The 17,908-nt window shown below is 45.1% G+C and overlaps 1 protein-coding gene across 2 annotated transcripts in view; it reads right to left on the bottom strand.

Annotated features, from left to right (window-relative positions):
* arhgap27l (Rho GTPase activating protein 27, like) overlaps positions 1-16,107 on the bottom strand; it is a 34,682-nt gene extending 18,575 nt beyond the window's left edge. The window contains exons 1-3 of one of the 2 annotated variants that reach the window (XM_087840218.1): positions 16,023-16,107; positions 5,078-5,202; positions 3,824-4,768 (exon numbers count right to left, since the gene is read on the bottom strand). In XM_087840218.1, the coding sequence (XP_087696344.1) occupies positions 3,824-4,768; positions 5,078-5,107 (975 nt within the window). In that variant the 5' untranslated portion in view covers positions 5,108-5,202; positions 16,023-16,107. Of the gene's footprint in view, positions 1-3,823; positions 4,769-5,077; positions 5,203-7,481; positions 7,643-16,022 lie in introns of those variants that run through there. The other variant, XM_087840219.1, reaches the window with a different exon arrangement.
* Positions 16,108-17,908: the final 1,801 nt, after the last annotated feature.

The following is a 17,908-nucleotide window of genomic DNA, read 5'->3' as shown; positions in this document are numbered from 1 at the left end:
TGAGAGGAACAGTGACAGGGTCAAAGGACTCCGAGCTGAATATGTGCAGGTAAGTGTAACTGTCCTTTACATGGACAATACAGTATTGGTGAAATCCAGTAGCTGAATATGTACCATATCAGTACCACATGGATCCATCCTGAGAGCTGCACAGGTACCTGTGTGATGGGTGAGGGTCCTGTATGTGCAGCACTGTAGTACAGTAATATGTTACAGTAATCTTGGCCATGGATGGAGCTGCACAGCCTCATGAATTCATTGTCAGTGATGAAGCTGGATTCGACCTGTGCAAAACAAGACGACGGGGTCGTAATGTAATTGGCCAAAGGGCAATTGTGCACGTCCCAGGGCAGCGCGGGGGAAATATCACATGTGTGCCGCCATAAGCCTTCGAGGGCTTCTGCATCATCATGCAGAACTAGGGCCATACAATCACCAACATATACTCACATTTCCAGATGCTGTCCATGATATAGTTGTACAGACCAGATCAGCCCAGGTTTGTGGTGATATGGGATAATGTCAGTTTCCATCGGGCTGCTCTGGTCCAGGCCTGGTTCTCCAACCACAACCAACTTGAAGTGGTATACTTGCCCCCTTACTCACCATTTTTAAACCCTATACAGGAATTTTTTTCGGCTTGGAGATGGCGTGTATATGACCGCCAACCACATGCCCGCATGCCTCTTCTGCAGGCAATGGAACAGGCCTGCGGCGACATTCAGGTGACAGATGGATGGTTTCGACATGCAAGAGGATATTTTCCTCGGTGCCCAGCGGGAGAAGACGCTGCTTACGATGTCGAAGAGGTCCTGTGGCCAGACCCCAACAGACGGCGGGATCCATGAGCCCACGTATGCACAATTGTCATGATTTTTTTGTGTTTACAGTATAGTGTTTTTTTCTATTACTGTATTATGTTGGGTTTTTTTGCTTTATCTGAATTCATGGTACTGCAATGTACAATATCGAGTAGTCCTATTTGCTTTTTTGGTTGTTTGAAAATGTGTCTCCTGAAAATATGGCTTCTGCATAAACAATGAACATCAAAGACTGCAGTGTTTTATATGAAGTAGACTAGTGTGTTCCCCCGATCTGTAAGTGTTTGCATGTGATGCAAGTATGTGTCATTTTGACAACAGAGTTACATTTTGACAAAGGAATGTTGGGTTTTGACAGCAGAGTTTCATTTTGGCACAGATGTGAATGGTATATTTCCCAGTGTTGTGTCATAATACTTGTGTTTAGAGTTTTGGCACAATGAGCGAAGTTTTGCAAAATGTGTTCAAGCAACAGGCAAAAACTGTAATATCAGTTGAGCTGCCAGCTCATCTTTAAACCCAAGCAGCAGAAAAAAGTTCAAACTCTGAAAACTCAAAACGTTTGCTTTAAAGGAGACGCCCACACTTGATCTTCATCGTTACCTGCTGACATCATAAAGCAGTGCGAGGAGTCGGATGGTCATAGAGGTAAGAAGCAGCTGCTGCTCATCAAACACAGAAACTGAAAGATGAAGTGGCGCTAACGTGACGTTGAACATGATTTGAACTCTCCTGAGGGTAATGAGTAGCAGTGGGTATTGATTATCGATTTATCGATTAAAATCGATTCTAGCTTGGATAATGTGATATCGATTCATTAAAATCCTGAATCGATTTTTAAATATAATTTTATTTTGCCCGAAACGCCAGAATCTCAGGTTAAACCTCACAAAACTTCAACAGCCACCAAACATTTAAAACAGTAACTGAGAGCAGGAACACGGATTCTGCACAAAGACGTGAATACAAAGCTTGGACCCGCCGACGCATCAGGATCAGTGAGATGTCGCCTTTCTCACCCGACGACACGGTCGGGGCTGAAAGCCGACAGCTCGCTGATCCTGATGCGTCGGCGGGTCTTTGTGTTTACGACCTTTTTGTGCTGATTCTGAAGCTGCAGGTTTTATCTCCCTCCCTCTGAACCAGCAGCAAAAGAAGATCCAAACTTCACATAAACATCGTCATGAATTCACTCTGACTTTTGCTGTTTCGCTTCCACCAGGATAAAATCACACTTCATGCACAGCTCTCTCTCTCTCCCTCCCTCTCTCTCTGTCTCTCTCTCCCTCCCCCTCTCTCTCCCTCCCTGTCTCTCTGTCTCTCTCTGTCTCTCTCTGTCTCTCTCTCTCTCTCTCTCTCCCTCTCTCTCTGTCTCTCTCTCCCTCCCTCTCTCTCTGTCTCTCTCTCGCTCTCCCTCTCTCTCTCTCCCTCTCCCTCTCTCTCTCTCTCCCTCTCTCTCTCTCCCTCTCTCCCTCTCTCCCTCTCCCTCTCCCTCTCTCTCTCTCTCTCTCTCTCTCTCTCTCTCTCTCTCTCTCTCTCTCTCTGTACTGTTTTCTTCATTATTCTCTTGCCTGTTACGCACAAGTCTACGTTGTTTACAGCGCTGTCGGACGCTGTTTTTTTCCTTTTACTTACTTCTGAAAAGAAAACCTTATTTCTTCTGTTCAATACTGAACAAATTTAAACTTTTTAAAATTATGCAAAATTGCAAAACGCTGTGTCTCTAATCAAACCGCTGTGACTTTGCTCTGCTTCACGTCAGCAGCATCAGGTCATGTTCATGTGCTGATTATGGTTTTCTTTCGTTTTTGATCTACTGCAGAACATTCTTATAAGATCTCAGGCCAGGAAAATCTTTTCTGTGTTTTAACCTCACTTACTTTGACACAAAGGCATCTGCTGTGATGCTCACACCGTTGATAAAGTCTCACAAGTGTCAGCTTTCTTTTAATAGATATAAAATATGGAAATGTACTGATGCATGATCTGAATTATAATATTTCTGACTGAGGCAAAATTTCCCAGATTTAAATTGAATCGATTCTATAAATCAGTGACGATACTCAGCCCTGGTTAAAACCTCAGAATCACTTCTTTTATTCCAGTATTTCCACCTTAAACCCGTCGCTGCATCTAATTTATCTAATTTAAACCCTGAGTGTCCACAGCTCGTGTGCTCAGATCACAGCACCCACTTCATCACACACTCACTGTTGTAATTACACATCAGCGAGGAGCTCACAGCCGGAGCGAGCAAGCAGACTTTTACTAAGTAAAGCAGCTGAACGGCATGCTGGGTAGGAGGTGCTCTGTCTGCTGTAATGCAGCACGATTTAACCTTTGACTGTTTTCACCTGCAGGTGTCGCTGCAGCGTCATCCTCTCGCAGTTTCCTGTCCGACCCTGAACACATCCTGCCAGCTGTGACATCACTACAGACCCTGAACCGTGGAAAAGCTCCCCTCAGTAACCCTGCCCGCACAAATGTCTGCTCTCTGTAGGTTTTAAGCAACTTGAGTTCAATGAAATTATTTTATACAAATAATACAAAGTTAAACTACACAAATATTTAAAAAACAGTAAATTATTAAATTTAAAACCAAAGAAAGAAACATTAAGATCACAACTAACAAAAGCAGTAAACAAAAAATAGTTTAAACTAAATCTTTAAACTAAGTTTTCTTTAGCTTCAGTGGGTCTGGAGGTCAAAGGTCAGCAGTTTGTTTCTGGTATGCTGAGGATTAAAAGAGGAACTGGCCTTTTCCTCCAAAACTTGTTTCCTGTGTGGAAACTGCAGGAAATGACACGCTGCACAGGACTTTTATTTTGGAGGACTCATGTTGTTCTTTAACCGTTCCTGAACACTTATTTTTGCCTTTGTGCCATTTTACCAATCGTTTCAATAAAAGTAAAGTCCAGGTGTTGTAAAGAGATATTTGATTACATTAAAGTCAACAATCAGAGACTTGATCAAAGGGTCATTTTCATAGTCTGGGGACTTACCTGTGTGGGAGGCGGGGCTGGTGCAGCCTCAGGTGTTGCAGGCTCAACCTGTGCTGCAGGGCTCGCTCTCCCTCGGACCAGAGCCTCCAGGTCCAGGTTCAGGTCCTGGATGGACTCGTAGATGTGGTGTGAATCCTCGCCCTTCACTGGGTCCCGCCCCTCCTCACCGCTCTCCTCCACGCTCTCCTCCACGCTTGCTTCTTCCTCTGCCAGCTCCTCCTCATCTGGCTCTATTGGAGACTCGTGGCCATCCGGACGTCCTGCTGGGGATGAGGAGATGTTGTGGAGGCTGCTGTGGGGCAGGATCACTGGTGTCTCCACCCGGACGGGCTGGGCGTGGGGCCGGGGCACTGAGAGGGGGTCTGCTGGACTGAAGCTGGGAACGCGAGGTTTCCCGGCGTCCCTGGCGTCCTCCACGTAGCCTGACAGGTGGGGCGGCTTCTTGCCATCGGCAGAGTTTGCAGTTCTGTTGTTTGCTGTTGACCCGGGCTCTGCAGGACCAGCAGGGGCCCCAGGTAGCCGAGGTGCCGCATCTTGGAAGTCCAGCGGGACGCCAAATGTAGACATCCGATTTTCTTTTTTTTGGTGCCTTTTGACCGCATCGGGTGTGAGTCTGATGGTCATGTCATCACTTGGTTTGGTCCTGGACTCTTCTAGAGGCTTTGGGATGGGGACAGGCACCGCCACAGGGATTGGAGCCACGACAGGCAGCACCAGTTCAGGACTGGGAGGATTAGCAAAGTCCAGAGGAGAGGGTAACTCCAACGGCAGCTCTTTGACGTACTTGGCCGGAATGTAAAAGGGCTTGGAGCTGCGATCCTCCTGGACCTGCCACCAGTGGTTGTTGGTCTTCGCCAGGAGGATGTAGCGCTCATTGGGTTTGATTGTGATCAGCGCCCCATCCCGACCCTCGTACTCGTACCCAAATTCCACCAGAACCAGACCCAGACCTGAAAGAAAGGATCAGACAGAGGAACAGAAAAGTTTCAAGAGGCTGAATGTGATGACAAAATGAGGTCCGGTTCACTTCCTTCTGAAGCTATACGTAGTTTTAAAGAAGGCAGACGAGCTGGTCACGAGCAGGGAGATGGCAGTAATGTGAAGCACATGTGCTCATGTGACTGTAAACATGCAGACGCCAGAGCAGCGCCATCGAACGCTCCTCTACAGCTTCATCAGGTGTTAATGTGGTGATTTCATCCAATCAGAGTCTAAAGAAGCTGGAGTTCACCTGCAACAGTAGGGTGACTCACCTTTGCTCTGCAAGGAGGACGTTGCTGCCATTTTGACAACCCTGGGCTTTTCAGGCCCCGCCCCCTCGGGAAGATCTAATCTGAAGGTAACTGGTCAAAGATCTCTCCTGATCCTACACCCCCTTCCTAAAGGAAAAAAAGAAACAAACACACAAAATAAAAACAATGCCTAGCAAACAAACAAAGATACAAACACACCTACACGGGTATTTTTGAACACGCAGCTGTTTCGTCCACGTAAACGGCGTTTCGAATCACCGAAAACAGAGTTTTTTTTAAACTCCTTTTTTGCATTTACGTGTGGACGAGGAATACAGAGTTCATCACGTCAAAGGTATGTGCCTTTTTCACGTCACGCTGTGGCCACGTTATTGTTTACATGAGATGAATTGCAGAATGACAGAGACAAAATACTGTTAATCTGACTGTCTGCAGGTTTACACACAGTTACTGTCCCTCTGTTTACAAAGGCAGAGGCGTCACGCTGTCATTATTTTACATGTAGTTGTTTTTTCCTGTGTAATAATATTCAACATTGTTATCAATACATTTTTCTCTCTGTGCAAAATGGGATTAAAAACATAAACAGCTGTGGGATCCTGTTTGTCCTGATCCTGCAGGGAGACCTACCTCGGCACCTGTGCAGGTGAAACCAAAGGGAAGATTTGCTTCACCATATTTTCTATTTATCTATATTTTCTCTAGTCAGCGATGCTTCAGCTCCTGCTTTGCGTTTGTGTGGGAGCCCCGTGCTAGCAGTGTGTAAGTGCCCTTCCCCCCTAACCCTTTTCCTTTTTTTCCTTTTCATACTGCAGCCCCCCCGCAAAATCTCTGCGCCTAGGGGGCGGGCCCCACACTTTGGGAAGCTCTGGTGATCATAATTAATTCCTGTTAAACACGTTAATGCAGAGCTTCCCAAAGTGTGGGGCCCGCAGGGGGACGCAGAGCCATTGCAGGGGGGGTGGGGGGCGCGGTATGAAAAGGAAAAAATAAAAAATAAACGCTTGGACACTGCTAGCACGGCGCCCACACAAACACAAAGCAGGAGCTGAAGCATCACTGAATATGTTTCCAAACCAACTTCATTCTGAGCCAAAGTCTAGAAAATATGGTGAAGCAAATCTTCCCTTTGGCTTCACCTGCACAAGTGCAGAGGTAGGTCTGCCTGCAGGATTGGTTTCCCCTGCGTCAGGAGCAGCGCTGGGCTGTTTAAATCACAAACAAACAGGATCCCACATTCTTGATCTTTAGTTCACAAACACTTGTTGTAATGACTAACTACTCCTGACACGTTGGAGATGTTTGCTCTTTATACAGTAAAGTTACAGGATACAAATAACATCAGGCTGATCCTGACACAGTTTGTTCAAATCACAGACAAACAGGATCCCACAGCTGTTTATGCTTTTGAACACATTTTGCACACAGAGGCATTTTTTCAAAAATGTATTGATAACAATGTTGAATATTATTACACAGGAAAAAATAACTGCAGGTAAAATAATCACAGCGTGACGCCTCTGCCTTTGTAAATGGAGGGACAGTAACTGTGTAAAACCTGCAGATAGTCAGATTAACAGTATTTCGTCTCTATCATTCTGCAGTTCATCTCCTGTAAACAATAACGTGCACACAGCGTGACGTAAAAAAAGCACATACCTTTGACGTGACAAACTCTGTATTCCTCGTCCACACGTAAACGCAAAACAGGAGTTTAAAAAAATTTCGGTGATTGGAAACGCCGTTTACGTGTGGAAGAAAGGTCCAAACGCATGGAAACAGCTGCGTTTTCAAAAATACCCGTGTAGGTGCGGACGTAGCATAAAAGAGTTAGTAGTTTATTTTATGACTACCTGTAATTTATTGCTTAATTGTTTACTAAATGTTTGAGATGTGAAATAAACTGCAATGGAGCAAAATATGGGCGTGTGTGGTTGGAGGATGTTTTGTGCGTGCGCGGGGGGGGGCGACCATTTTTCTTGTAAAACAAAGCAGAAAAAGTTTGGGAACCACTGTGTTAATGGATGAGAGCGGCGCAGAAACCACGGAGGTGTGCTGATTCAGTTGGTGTTCCTGTTCACTCAAAGCCTTCGCGTCTGGTGATACCATCAGGTAGATGCTGGCGAGCTCGTGGAAACACCTGTATAACCCGTCTGTGGGCGTTTCTGTCTGATGAGCTGTGAGAGCTGAGCCAACTGCAGCACAAACCACAGTTTTGGGCGCCACCGCATTATATCAACATAGAACCGTGAGCTAACCCGGCAGACCTGCCTTTTCACTGCAGCGAGAACATGGCCGCTGCTCACAGTCTTTGTCTTCTTAAGCTCCCGAGGCTCACTTACACATTTCATGCTTTTCATCCAACATTCACACAAATGCATCAGAGAGCAACTTGGGGTTCCTACCTTGCCCAAGGCTATCTGTCTTTCCTCCATGTCTGTAAGATTCCAGTTTCCCACGTTTCTAACAGCTGGAGAACAAACGTCTCTGTAAGAATGAACGTCTCTAACATCGAGGAAAGGACCGACTGTCTCAATGGACTGAAAGCAGAGGAATGACAGTTATCAGCTCCTCTGCTTTCATGTCAGAACAGGTCAAAGTGAGGTCTGAACTCCTCCCACAGCCCCGAAGCAAAAACACTTCAGTCCACTTAACAAACATCACATTTATCTCCCAGCGCAGTGAAGGAGTTAACGCTGCTGTGTTTCATTAACCAAAGACAAACAGTTGGAACAGATCAATGGCTAAAATAGGTTAGCTCTGTTTCACACAGAGAGTCTGAGGCTGCAGGCTGAAGCGCGTCTGCTTTCAGTGTTTGTGTGAAACCTTCACTGAACATTCAAGATTTATTTTTCCTCGTGTAAACTACATAAAACTAACACACGAGGACAGTGATGTATCGACACTTCAGTTAAAACGAGACGAAAACATTCTGGAGAGACGAGATCCAATCAGAACTAACTAGGTTTTGTAGAAAGGCGGGACGGTGTGGAAGTGATCCAATCAGAAGTAATCTCCTTGTACAGTCAGCTTAGATTTGATCTGTAGCCAGGAGCTCCCTGCTTCTCATGAACAGGCAACAAAACGTTGACACATTTCACATTTGATGTCCAGGACCAGAGATGGGCAGTAACGCGTTACTTGTAACGCGTTACTGTAATCCGATTACTTTTTTCAAGTAACGAGTAAAGTAAGGGATTACTATTGCAAAAACGGTAATTAGATTACCGTTACTTTCCCGTAGGAACGCTGCGTTACTGCGTTACTAAAACCGTGATTTTCTTGCGAGAATGTCTCATGACAGTGACTTAAGCGAGTGTGATGTTCGTGACAACAGCTGTGTGCAGATCAACAATGGATAATATATAGAGTGCGGCAGAGAGTATGAGCGTGCAGCGTTTAAAGCGTGGAAGTACTGACCTTATTTTGAGTTTGATTCCGTAAAAAGTGACAAAAACATTAGTGTCCGCTGTGCGTGGGAAGAAAACTTCTTTTTACAGCGAAAAAAACCCCCTAAACTTCCAAGCAAGCACCGAGTAGCTACGACGTAATGAGAAACTCACAGAGAAACTGCGGTATCCTTCCACTGACCGCTGCAGCACTCCTGCACCAGGATAAACCTCCGCCTACTCTACTCCTGCTTTACAGGTGAAAATAGAGCAAAAGGACCGCTAGTCTTTGACTTTATTTATTTTCTGCTGTGTTTTACTTGCATCTGAAAGAGTAAGTGTAAACACAAAAAAAAATTTAAAAAAAAAAATTTAAAAAAAAAAAAAATATATATATATATATATATATATATATATATATATATTATGTGCTGGAATGTGCAGAAAATAGGTTTAAATGTTAAACTAATTTCTTCCAGTCAGAGAATGGTGCATATAATTAAAATTTTGCTTCATGCATAAAGTTAAAAGATTAAAACTAACAAAACAAGTTTTAAAAAGAGACTTTTCCATTTGATTACATTTTGTATGATGGATTATGCAGAAAAAGTAGAATTGGGCTGAAAGATCTATCGCTTTATCACCTATTCAGGTTGTATATCATGTTTTTAAAAAGTAACTAAGTAATTAATTACTTTTGAAAATAAGTAATCAGTAAAGTAACGGGATTACTTTTTAGGGGAAGTAATCAGTAATTAATTACTGATTACTTTTTTCAAGTAACTTGACCAACACTGTCCAGGACAATAATAATAATAATGGATTGGATTTATTTTTTCATGCGCTTTTCAAGGCACCCAAAGCGCTTTACAATGCCACTATTCATTCACTCTCGCATTCACACACTGGTGGAGGCAGCTACGGTTGTAGCCACAGCTGCCCTGGGGCAGACTGACAGAAGCGAGGCTGCCATATCGCGCCATCGGCCCCTCTGGCCAACACCAGTAGGCGGTAGGTGAAGTGTCTTGCCCAAGGACACAACGACCAGGACAAAGAGCCCGGGGATCGAACCGGCGACAGATACGCTTCCCAACCCCCTGAGCCACGGTCGCCCCAATAAAACGTTCTCAATGCTGAAAACACTTCAAAGTTTAGTCAGCTTTAGATTGAGGCTACGTCCACAGTAGCCCGGAGAGATTTGAAAACGGCGTTTTCATCTGGAAACGCTCTGCGTCCACAGAGTTGTGCGTCCACATTGAAACGGACGAAAACGCTGACGTTCCAGTCCTGCGCATGCGTGAAACGCAAGAAGATTCGGCCTGCCTCATTTCTGTCTGCTGTTTATTTACTTTCCGGCTCTTTGAAACGTCGGCAAAAAGGTTTTTAAATGGACTCACAATGAGGTGGAGTCGTTGCTGCGAGTAACACAAAAGTACAAAGTTGCAAAAGCGAGTGAGAATTAAAGAATTTGAAGAAAAGCTCTCTGGAGCATCTACAGGCTGATGTTAATCTTTAATAGGGCTGTCAAACAAAACAACTGCTGTATAATGTCCTCCGCTATCTTAGTTTGATTGGTCACATGACTAAAATGTAGGGATGGGTATCGAAAACCGGTTCTTGTTGAGAACCGGTTCCCACTGTTTCAATTCCTTGGAATCGTTTGCCATTTTTGCAAACGATTCCCTTATCGATTCCAGTCGCCCCGAATGACGTCACCACGTTGCGGAGCGTCATTTACCTGGCAGGAAACATGGCGGCTCAAACGCTAAAAAGTTTGGTTATACTTTACGGGAACGGATGACAACAGGGCAACTTGCAATACTTGCAAAGTAGATATTTCATTTAAGGGAGGAAACACTACGAATATGCAAAAGCATTTGCTCACAAAACGCGCGATAACCTTAAATGAATGTCGTGTTTTTAATTCCGCTCCGGACTCGTGAATCTCAACCCAGCAGCAGCGGTAACGTTTGCACGTCCTCTCCCGTTAATACGGCAGGTAAATAATCAACTAACAGTGCAGATTATGTTAGCGCGATCTGCCTTATTACAAACCTGCCATTACTGTGCATTTAGGTGACCATGATGAGAGACAGAGTCTGGCTCAGATGCTGGCAGTTCTCACTGCAGTCTACCGTAGCGTCTCCTTTCAGGCAGGATAGACGAACGTCACCGAGCAGTGACTAAGTTTGTGGTAAAAGGCTTGCACCCATTTGCCACAGCAGATGCCCCCGATTTTCGGTAAGTGAATGTGTTTAATTGTAGGCAGGGACATTATTGGATATTCTTGTGTAATTGCTACAGAAGAATATTTATTTTATTATTTTACATTCACAATTTTTTTTCCTGGGGACCCTGTGACACCCCATTGAAGAGCCGTAGGTTGGATCTGTTAAGATCTCACTGTTGGGTTTGTAAGGCCATGTTACTCCTAAATTTCTATCTTGTTCAAAGAGAAGATATAAAACAAAGATCTAAGCTAATTGACCTTAGTGTTCTCCTTTTTTAAAAAAAAAATAATCGATAAGAGAATCGATAAAGAATCGAATCGTTAAACAGAATCGAAAATGGAATCGGAATCGTGAAAATCTTATCAATACCCATCCCTACTAAAATGTGAGACTCAGATTTAGCCATTCTTATATTTGCTTGTTCTTATGTTTTTGTATTTTTCCACACCTCTGTTGCTTGTGAAGCTCACAAGAATTTCACTCGCGTGTACTGTACCCGTGTACCTGCACATGTGATGTGAAAATAAAAGTGATTTAATGTGTCATTGTTTTCAAAAAGTCTCCGGGTTCGCTGTCCGCACTGCGACACAAAAGAACAAACAGTTTTCAAATGTATGTGTTTTCGAGTGTGTTTTGAAAACGCTGCGTTTTTCTTGAATGAAAAGGCCGTCTCAGTGTGGACGGGAGGCCAAAACAGAGAGAAAAGTATGCGTTTTCAAACGAGAACGTATTAGTGCGGACGTAGCCTAAGTGTGCTGCAGTCACCTGATATTTACTCGACTGAAACTTGCTGTCAGAATTAACACTGCTTGTAAACTTGAGTCTATGCGGACTGAACCCTCTGCTGAAGCCTCTGGTGGACAGTAGAGGGACTGCAGGGTTTGGTCAGTGCTCATTTTTCAACCTTGGGGTGGGGGGTGGTAGGTGCGACTAGAATGTACTGCACCAATAGGAGGAACAAAACTCAGGTGTGAAGCACATGCAAAGGCATTTGAGGTGATTGTGACTGAAATGATGAACCTGGACCTGCATCCTCAGCATCGAACGTCGCCACACGCAGACAGAGCTGTGATATTTGGTCATACAGGACGTACTTTTGTCCGTCCTGAAATCTGAGGCTGAGCTGAGGAGCACGCGCTGCATTCACTACCCTGGTTTGAAGTTTGGCAGTTCACGTGCTCCCTGCCTGGTCCTTGAAGGGTCTCTGCACTCGAGCAGCACCTGAGTCTGTGTTTTGATTTAATTGGACAGAGAGAAGCAGGTGAACTGCAATGCAGCAGAGGTTATGTTGACTTGGACGTCTGTCCGAGATGTAACATGCCTCGTTCAGCCACTCAGAGGGAGTGCGAGGGATCTCCTGAGCTACAGCCACCCTGTCTGCAGTACGGGGCTATTTCCCTCCCAGCAGCATCTGAGCCAGGCATTCGCTTAGAACAATAGCAGGAGGCTGATCTCAGGCCAGCTCTGTTTACACAGGGAAGCGCCTGCACTTCCTGTCTGCTGCAAGTCCCGCCCACACAGCGGCATTGACCTCACCCCTCAGTGACATCACATAGCGGTGTGTTTCCTGTCTTTGTGAAGGAACAACAGTGTGTGTGGGCTCACAGAGCAGCACGACAGCCAAACATTTTCTCTGGCCCAGAGCTTTCAGCAAACGTCCAATCAGCTGCTCTTTCATCAATGGACCTGGAAGCGACTGGCCTCAAACCTGTGAACTCTGGGCTCCTGTTACCCTGCTGCTACCCCACTCTTTACCCTCCCGCTACCCCGCTCTTTACCCTCCCGCTACCCCGCTCTTTACCCTCCCGCTACCCCGCTCTTTACCCTCCTGCTACCCCACTCTTTACCCTGCCGCTACCCCACTCTTTACCCTCCCGCTACCCCACTCTTTACCCTGCCGCTACCCCACTCTTTACCCTCCCGCTACCCCGCTCTTTACCCTCCTGCTACCCCACTCTTTACCCTGCCGCTACCCCACTCTTTACCCTCCCGCTACCCCACTCTTTACCCTGCCTCTACCCCACTCTTTACCCTCCCGCTACCCCACTCTTTACCCTGCCGCTACCCCACTCTTTACCCTCCTGCTACCCCGCTCTTTACCCTGCCGCTACCCCACTCTTTACCCTGCCGCTACCCCACTCTTTACCCTCCCGCTACCCCGCTCTTTACCCTGCTGCTACCCCACTCTTTACCCTCCTGCTACCCCACTCTTTACCCTCCTGCTACCCCGCTCTTTACCCTCCCGCTACCCCACTCTTTACCCTGCCGCTACCCCACTCTTTACCCTCCCGCTACCCCACTCTTTACCCTCCCGCTACCCCGCTCTTTACCCTGCCGCTACCCCACTCTTTACCCTCCTGCTACCCCACTCTTTACCCTCCTGCTACCCCACTCTTTACCCTCCCGCTACCCCACTCTTTACCCTGCCGCTACCCCACTCTTTACCCTCCCGCTACCCCACTCTTTACCCTCCCGCTACCCCGCTCTTTACCCTGCTGCTACCCCACTCTTTACCCTCCTGCTACCCCACTCTTTACCCTCCTGCTACCCCACTCTTTACCCTCCTGCTACCCCACTCTTCACCCTGCCGCTACCCCACTCTTTACCCTCCCGCTACCCCGCTCTTTACCCTCCCGCTACCCCGCTCTTTACCCTGCTGCTACCCCACTCTTTACCCTCCTGCTACCCCACTCTTTACCCTCCTGCTACCCCACTCTTCACCCTGCCGCTACCCCACTCTTTACCCTCCCGCTACCCCACTCTTTACCCTCCCGCTACCCCGCTCTTTACCCTCCCGCTACCCCACTCTTTACCCTGCCGCTACCCCACTCTTTACCCTCCCGCTACCCCACTCGTTACCCTGCTGTTATTCTATTATTTTAAACTGTGTTCCACGTCAGGAGTTGCCATGTTTAGTTGCGTGCGTTGCCATACTGTGAGTGTGTGGTCACTGCAGGAGTTTCATGTGTGAAGATGTAACTAATAGAGCCGAGTGTGACGTCGCCTGCAGATTTATTTGCGGGTGAAGTGTGGAATATTTCCATAATGAACATGACTTTGTACAGCGGTGGAGTATGTGACTGATTTCGTGCTGTTTTCAGTGGATCGTGTTGATTTCTAGATGAAAATCATGATTATTATTTCTCGTGAATCGTTAGTCCGTCTTTCTGGTTTTCAGTGATCTTTTTTTTGCTGTACAAAAACCATGAAGAAATTCACTCATTCATAAACATGACCTTAAGAATCTTACTGTAATTTTGTTCATTTATTTATGACTTCAGTCATTTTTAATAATTATTATTGTTGTGTTTTTCTCCTGCTGTTTGTTTGTTGCCGTTGCAGAGACAAATAAAGTTTAATTTTTGAAGTCCATTGTTTTCTATTTAAACACCTGGGACAGGTGAGTTTCAGAGACGCTGGTATGTTGGAATGCTGCTGCCCCTCCCCCTCCTCGCGCACTGTGATTGTGTCTCTGCCGCACCAGCAGGCTGGTATGTGACACACACACACACACACACACACACACACACACACACACACACACACACTGCTCTGTGTGACCACAGGAGCGAAGCATGTGAAAAAATAAACTGGAGGGTTTGTGGCGGGACACACCCACCAATCAGAAAAGATAAAACATTTAAAGGAGAATCTGCGAGGGCCTCGTCAGCCATGCGTCAAGTGACATCATACACCCAGCAGCCAATCCCAGCTCGCTTAATCTAAAGACCGTTCAACCTTTACCCCGTGTGAGAGCGGGTGTGGTCACAGCACACAGAAATAAACGAGTCCAGGTCATAAATCTGTCTGCTGGCTCCGCCCACACGAGGCTGGGACCAAACCGACGCTGACAGGAATGCACAGAGTCACACACATAAGCATCACACACTCTCAGCGCAAACACGCGGCTCTGACTGGCTGGCACCCGCCGCTCTCTCCTCGCACGCTGTTTCAAACCTTCCTCTGTAACCTGATGGAAGGATGGCGCAGTGAGCCCGTGAAAACAAATAGTCCCCACACACTAAAACACTGTGAGTGAGGGTTCAGGTGGAGCCCGGTTTATGCAGTTTGTGGAGAATACAGCACACAGCCCTGTGTCCAAACACAAACTACACACATTTATCACTCATTATAACATTATTATAAACACATACTACAGTGGCAGGTTTGTTCTATCTTATTATTGAGCTCTTATCTGTTCATGCAGATGTTCAGCTTCTGTTGTTTTCTGAAACATCTAAATGTAATAAACTTTATAAAAGCGAAATGCGTTCGCACCTTGTTAGCATACAGAATTATAACGTGCGGAGTTTTTACCTGATGATGAACTCCAGCCTGCGACGTGGAGTCATGTGACTCGCCTCTACAAACTTCAGTGGAAGCAAATTATTTTTTCTCTTATTCATAAACACACGATGAACATGTGTGATTTAAATATTTTAGCATTATTAAACATACAGAGTACTGTTACATGTGTAATAACTGTGTAATAACACAAAACGTGTCTAATAAGATTCAGACATAAATCATGTGCTGTGTTTCTGTCTGTGTGAGGAATACAAGAGCACGTATCCAAACCCGGGTGAACCTTCTGCATGTTTACAGCCTGTCGAGGACTTTGACCACAACTTTGTAAAATGTGTTTAGCAGGTTGTTTTCAGAATAAAAGGCCTGGCTCCATTTCAGTGATGAAGGCCCTTCTTTCCTGTACTGAGCGCTTCCTTTGACTCTTTCTGTCTTTAGCTCTTCGCTTGTGATTTGTGGCGATAAAACAGTCAAAAGTGCATATTTCTGTGAATGTTTACCTCCAGGTTTGGGGTGTGCATCGAACGACAACTTTTGGACCGTCCCATCTCTAAGTGTAACCACCACCAACAACAGAGTTTGCAGTTACAGTAAAACCTGTTCTTATGCCCAGCGGGTTTTCAGACACACTCTCACTACGATTCTGCCATTGCTACAGATTTTTAATGAAGAGCGAAAAAAACCCTCAGTCTGAAATCAGGACACTGTGTCACACCCGGACACACATACCAGCAACTGACACACACACACACACACACACACACACACACATGCACTGAATCTAAAAACAGACTCATATTCCCCATAATGCAGGTGTGGGACCAGCTCCCCGTGACATAGGGTTTACAAGTCCACTGGAAACGCTTTTATCTAGACAAACACAACAATACACAAAAATGTAACAAAGCAAACGTCTTCAACTACAGCTGGGTACACACAGACACACACACACACACAGACACACACACACACACACAGACACACACACACACAGATAAATTGAGGGTTTGTTGTGTTTTACCTGCAGTAAAAGTCAGATCCAACCATCCTACTTCACTTTTTTCTCTTCTGATCTTGGAGGGGCGAGCCCCGATCACTCAAACAGGTTTCTCTCTCTCTCTCTCTCTCTTTAGCTCCACCCTCTCTGACCTGCCAGTCCTGGCTTGTCTTCTTTCCCCTCCTTTCCTGAGATTACATCCTGTCTGCCAAAGAAGCCGCAGTCAGACCCTCAGTCCTCTCTGGGCAGACCAACAGCGCCCTCTGGTGGCCCTCGCCGGTGGTTCATTATTACCCGTGCAGTGGGTACATATGTAATTATGTGATTTTTAAAAAATGGGCACAAACAAGCTGCACGCTCTTAAACTTAATCGAAAGTTCAAAATGTAAAATAACATGGACTTTCAGTGCTTTTACTCCGTTTAAAACATGGAAAGTTTTTCCTTTTAGTCTTTTTGACGTCATGTTTCATTTCCAGTGTTCCCAAATTAACCTGGAGGAAAGACACATTTCTGCCTGCTTACAGAGGCTGCTGCAGCCTCCAGGTGTTACTGAGCTCACTGAGCTTAAACGCTGGACTGTGAGCTCAGGTAGATGACGACCGTCAGGCTTCTCTGAAGCTTGATTAGGAGATCACGTTAACACCCAGAAGCAGGACACGGGTGAATCGTCAGGGTTTTGTTTTTAGTGGCGTGCCAAACAGACTGTTGTGTGCCCTGCCCCTGATGTTAGCCAGGTAGCTGGTGACCTGGTGGAGGTTCTGAGATTAATTAGTAAACGATTCATTTGGGAATGATTTGGTTTGATGGGCACACCTACGCTCGCTGGTGAATCATCTTGTACAACTCATGCTTCAGATGGAGGCTGTGCTGGACCTGTAAGTGTAACCGGTGTGTTCCTGCATTGTCTCCGACAGAAGGGTAGAAGGAAACACCTCCAAGTAAACAACTTGCCCGCTCCAGCTCCTCTCCCGCAGGGGAACTGTAGAAAAGGGGCTGCATTTATTTTTACATTAAACATGAAATGCAAACAAAAAAAAAACACCTGACATTCCTGACAATGAAAGAAAGACCTCCAAGTAACATATAAACAGTGTGGACGAGCGTGAACCAGAATCACTACACTTCCAAGCTAGCAAGAATGATCTTTTCATGCTAGCATTAACAATGCCTCTACACACGAGACACACACTACTACACACAGCATTTAGTAAAGACAGTCGTAATGACGACATTAAGGAACTAAAACACACAATGACAAACATCAAGGTGGATAAAGATATAATTTGGAAAGAACTGGCTAAAATTATGGTTATTGAAATGAAAAAAATTAAAAAATGGTTTGATGTAAATGAGTTATCGCTGAATTTGGAAAAAACTAAGTTTATGATATTCGGAAACTGTGTAAAGGAGGAAGAGATGGTATTATCTATAGAGGGAGTAATAATTGAAAGAGTGACAGAATTCAGTTTTCTGGGTGTATTAGTGGACAAGTTACCATGGAAACCTCATATTGAACATGTTAAAAAAAAGTTGGCTAAAAGTATTTATATCATGGGTAATGTAAGATATATATTAGATTACAAGACACTGAGAATATTATATTTTTCATTGTTTCTACCCTATCTGAGTTATTGTGTTGAAGTATGGGGGAACACATATGTGACTAATATGAAACCATTATATTTATTACAGAAGAGAGCGATTCGCATTATGCATAATGTTAAATATAGAGAACACACTAATAGTTTGTTTATAAAATCAAAATTATTAAAACTAGAAGACATAGTGAAATTACAGACATGAACTATTATGTTTAGGGCAAAAAATAAAACACTACCTCTTAAGTTACAAAGTTTATTTGTATTGTGTTCAGAAAATGGGGACGGCAGAAGGAAGTTTTATTTTAAGC

The sequence above is a fragment of the Neolamprologus brichardi genome, chromosome 4 (genome assembly GCF_056152115.1).
Source record: "Neolamprologus brichardi isolate AB-2024 chromosome 4, ASM5615211v1, whole genome shotgun sequence".
Taxonomy (NCBI): Eukaryota; Metazoa; Chordata; class Actinopteri; order Cichliformes; family Cichlidae; genus Neolamprologus; species Neolamprologus brichardi.
The sequence above is the reverse complement of the archived record's forward strand: the minus strand, read 5'-3'. Positions and strand labels throughout refer to the sequence as shown.